This window comes from Penaeus vannamei, chromosome 23 (assembly GCF_042767895.1).
Source record: "Penaeus vannamei isolate JL-2024 chromosome 23, ASM4276789v1, whole genome shotgun sequence".
Lineage (NCBI taxonomy): Eukaryota > Metazoa > Arthropoda > Malacostraca > Decapoda > Penaeidae > Penaeus > Penaeus vannamei.
In genome coordinates this window covers 4443105-4446926 of record NC_091571.1, presented here as the reverse complement: position 1 = coordinate 4446926, position 3822 = coordinate 4443105, and the positions used below count along the sequence as shown (strand labels likewise).

Here is a 3822-nt window from a genome sequence, read left to right as displayed (position 1 = left end):
CAGAGCAAGACATTATAACCATCGTTTAATGCTACTTCCCGTTAGCCTGGTTTGCGGGCTTTTTTTTTTTTTTTTTTTTTTTTTTTTACATCCATGCATATTAACGTTAATGGTCTCTTAATTATGGATATGCTCGTGTAAGCGGGACTTGTGAATGGAAAAAAATATATGGAATACATAAACAGTTAGAATATCCACCTTCTCACAGAATATGCTGCTAGACTTGGTAGATCAGTGATTTTCGACCCCAAAGGAACTCGTAATTAGGTCTTATAAATAGATATTAATTAGAGTAGGAAGTTATAATGATTATCCGACAAAACGTTCCATGTAACCCCCTTACAATATATTTCAAAGGAGGCTTAAAGATATGCAATAAATCAGTTTTGTCCTCCCAATCATTCATTGCTATACACTATGCCCTAGGACTCTTAGTCTGTCCTTTTACGGAAATGCTTGGAAAGTATAAATTCCTAAGGAGTAGAAAAATCTAAATAACAATCCCCCCTCTTTCTTTCTCTCTCTCTCTCTCTCCCTCTTCTTCCCTTTCTCTTATCCTCTCCCGTATTATACCATTTGCTCATTCCATGTTTTCCTCGACTTTCCCTCTTACATTCTCTATCCCTCAATCTCATTCTCTTTTCCTCTCTGCCTCTTTCATTTATTGTCTTTTCCTCTCTGCCTCTTCCATTTATTGTCTTTTCCTCTCTGCCTCTTTCATTTATTGTCTTTTCCTCTCTGCCTCTTATTGGTCTCTTTCCCTCTTTATCAACCCTTCTCATTCAGACCCTCCTATACCGCCCCCCCCACCCACACACACACTTTTGTCTTTCCCTTTCTTTTTTAATCAGTTTCGTCTGCTTTCATTCTGTTCCTCTCATTATATCTCTAGTCCTTTTTCCCCTTTTTCTTGCTCTCACCCTCCCCTCATATTGAAAAGGAAGAGAGATACAGTATGTAATATACGATACAAAATATTGTAAATTAACATACCCAATTATCTTTAAAAATACCGATCTATAAGTAGATAAAATAAGATACAATGACCAAAGTTACTTAAATTTATAAAAGAAGGCTGTATATATATATAGTTATTATTCATCATTGGATATTGGGGTTGTTCAACGGATAAATGTGAAATATGACGTCACAGGTGAAAATACAACGGGGAAGATAATTGGCTGAATAGTATGCCCGGTTGTGACGTCACTTCTACTTATACACTCCACTTATACTGGAGTCACTACTCGTGAACAGGACCTTAGTCTGTCAAGTTCTTTCAAACTTTTTCACGAGAGCATTATGCAATAGTATCAATTTACTTTATAATAATAGAACTCCCTTGTAGGCTTATCCGTTTCTCTGAACTGGAAGAATCATTCGATATTTTTTTAAAGTAATAATGACAAGAAAATAAATGTGCTAGACATCAAAGGTCATATAGCACTATGGTATTGTATTTATTTCTTTAAATTGAAGTTCTAGACTTTTTAAAATGGAGAATTAGTAATATCCTTTCGCAAATACTGAGCTTATATAAAAAGCTATTCAGTATGATTATATACAATACATGGCGTTCTAGTCTTAGGAATTCTGGAAAAATCCTTGACGGGGGAAATATTCGAGAGATCTTATTCGATAGCTTTATTTAATAACGATATCTCCCTCCCACGAACACGGTGTTGTAGACGGTACGGTAGTCGGTCACTGTATGTGCGGAGGTCCTGACGACGGTCCTCACCAAATCAGCGGAGAAAGCAATCCTGGAAGAATATACATTTTGACTAAAGACTAAAAAAAAAAAAAAAAAAAAAGCATAAAGTCCCATCTCAAAAATGGATAATTTCACTTATCTTCAGGTTTGATGGCCAGGTTTGAAATAATGAGCGTGTGCATTTACGTCTGCCTGGCTGTCCTGGTGTAGGTCGACTGCATGACGTGATAGCAGGTGTGCGTGATGGTGTAGTACTCGACCAGGACGTCGGTCACGACTCCAATGTTTGACACGGTGTTAACGACGGTTAAGGTCAAGGGCTTTGCCACTACCCTAGTCTGGATGGCCACGTGATCATCCACGGGAGTTTGCACAAACTGGGAAAACAAAAACAAGATAAATATAAACAAAAAGGAAATGAAAAAAAAAAAAATGTATTTTAGAAGAAATTCGATATATAAGCACCCTACCTATACATTCAACGCTCATTCCCCGCAGGAAAGATCTAGACTTACGGCATATCGGGCCTGAGTGGACGTCCAGAGCGCGTAGTCGGTGATGGTGACGGGAACGATGTTGTACTCTCGATCCGTAACAACGACGGAACGATCGACTGTAGCGGTTTGGGTAACCGTGATCGTTTCCGGCCTCTGAGCGGCGCCGGCGTTCAGGTTGGCTGCTGGTGCGAAGGCATTAGGGAGGGGAGGAGCATAGTCAAGTACCTGAGAAAAAGATGAAGATGGATCGTTATTTATCCCCCCCCCCCCCAATCAACGCTACTATTGGCTTGGTTTCGGGAATTAGTATCCGTGTTCAATACCTTTGGGGCGCAGCTGCCAAAGGAGACCACCAGGATAAATAAAGCTGCTCGCATCTAGAAACAAAAGGGGTATTTAGCTAAACACATGGATTTCAAAGCATCGCTCAAAACACTTCCAAAAATAAGATCACATCTTCTACAAGCTTCATTTCGTTAATAACATCAAATCACAGATCTCAAAGGAATATATAATCCCCATTAAAATAACGTCTATAGTTCTAAAAATAGTGCTTACCTTGGACTAGCTCAGACAACCCTCTCCCAACGTAAACAATACACACACAGGCTGCTGGGTGTCTGGACGCTAACCACAACAGTTTGAGGACTGCGTGCGGCGGTCAGGCCAAGGAAATCCTGCTAACTATCTCGAAATACGTCGTTAGAGGAGTGTTAACTAGGCAAAGAACGAAAGAGGTTATTCGAGATCGTTTGTCGCAATAAGCTTTGTGACAAACGGGTGTCTATTTTCTTAATAAGAATAGTGTTATGGTAGTGCTACATAGTTTAATGAATATTTATTAAAAGCAATTTCCACTGTCTTCTTCTCTTGCCCTCTCCCATCTTTATCTCTCTCTCTCTCTCGCTCTGTGTGTGAGTAGACGGCAGATGATATTACACTCGGAATAAGTACTCATTCCCCTGATACTACTAGCTATGATGATTTAATGGTAGATTGTGGTATCGCAATAAACATTATCATAGAGCAATGAAAGTGTTAAATTTTGATGATACCTTTGTGTCGGTTAATTACGTCATCCAATTATCCAAGAGGGAAGTAAAGAAAAAAAATAATTTCAAAAGGGAGAGGAAATACAGAAATGGAGCTGCACGATTCAAATGAAAACATGAGGAAGGTAATGTTGGAATATGCATGATATGAACTTCATGATGCCATGCTTTCTCCTAAAGCATCAAAAGGAAAGGGAGTATTATTTGTTTACTCTCGAAATATGTGAAATTGGCAACTGAAAGGGTTTATTCTTTATCATTTCAAAGTATTCATTTATTCCGAGTTAATTCCCGCACGAAAATTACTTATAAAAGACAAGTAGGCATTTAGTAGAAAAGTGTCATTGTGTTTAAGACATAAAAAGGTGGATTTGGTAACTTGTATCATCGGAAAATATTACTCTACGGGTAGTCGTATGCATGTTTCTTCCTTTTTCGTTATATTTTCTTCTCTTCAATTTCCTTATTTCATCGTTATCGTCTTTTGTACCTTCTTTTATTTCATCTTTCTTTAATTTATCTTCTTCCTCCTCCATTCCCCTACTATATTTCCATCTTT

General features: G+C 38.3%; 1 protein-coding gene across 1 annotated transcript; it reads right to left on the bottom strand.

Moving 5' to 3' along the window:
• Positions 1-1629: 1629 nt before the first annotated feature.
• Positions 1630-2909, bottom strand: LOC113814916 (uncharacterized). The gene is made up of 5 exons (XM_027366993.2): positions 2770-2909; positions 2535-2588; positions 2230-2436; positions 1901-2091; positions 1630-1763 (listed from the first exon to the last, which is right to left on the bottom strand). Exons 2-5 carry the CDS (start codon positions 2586-2588, stop codon positions 1649-1651), a joined length of 567 nt encoding a protein of 188 aa, XP_027222794.2. The 5' UTR covers positions 2770-2909; the 3' UTR covers positions 1630-1648.
• Positions 2910-3822: the final 913 nt, after the last annotated feature.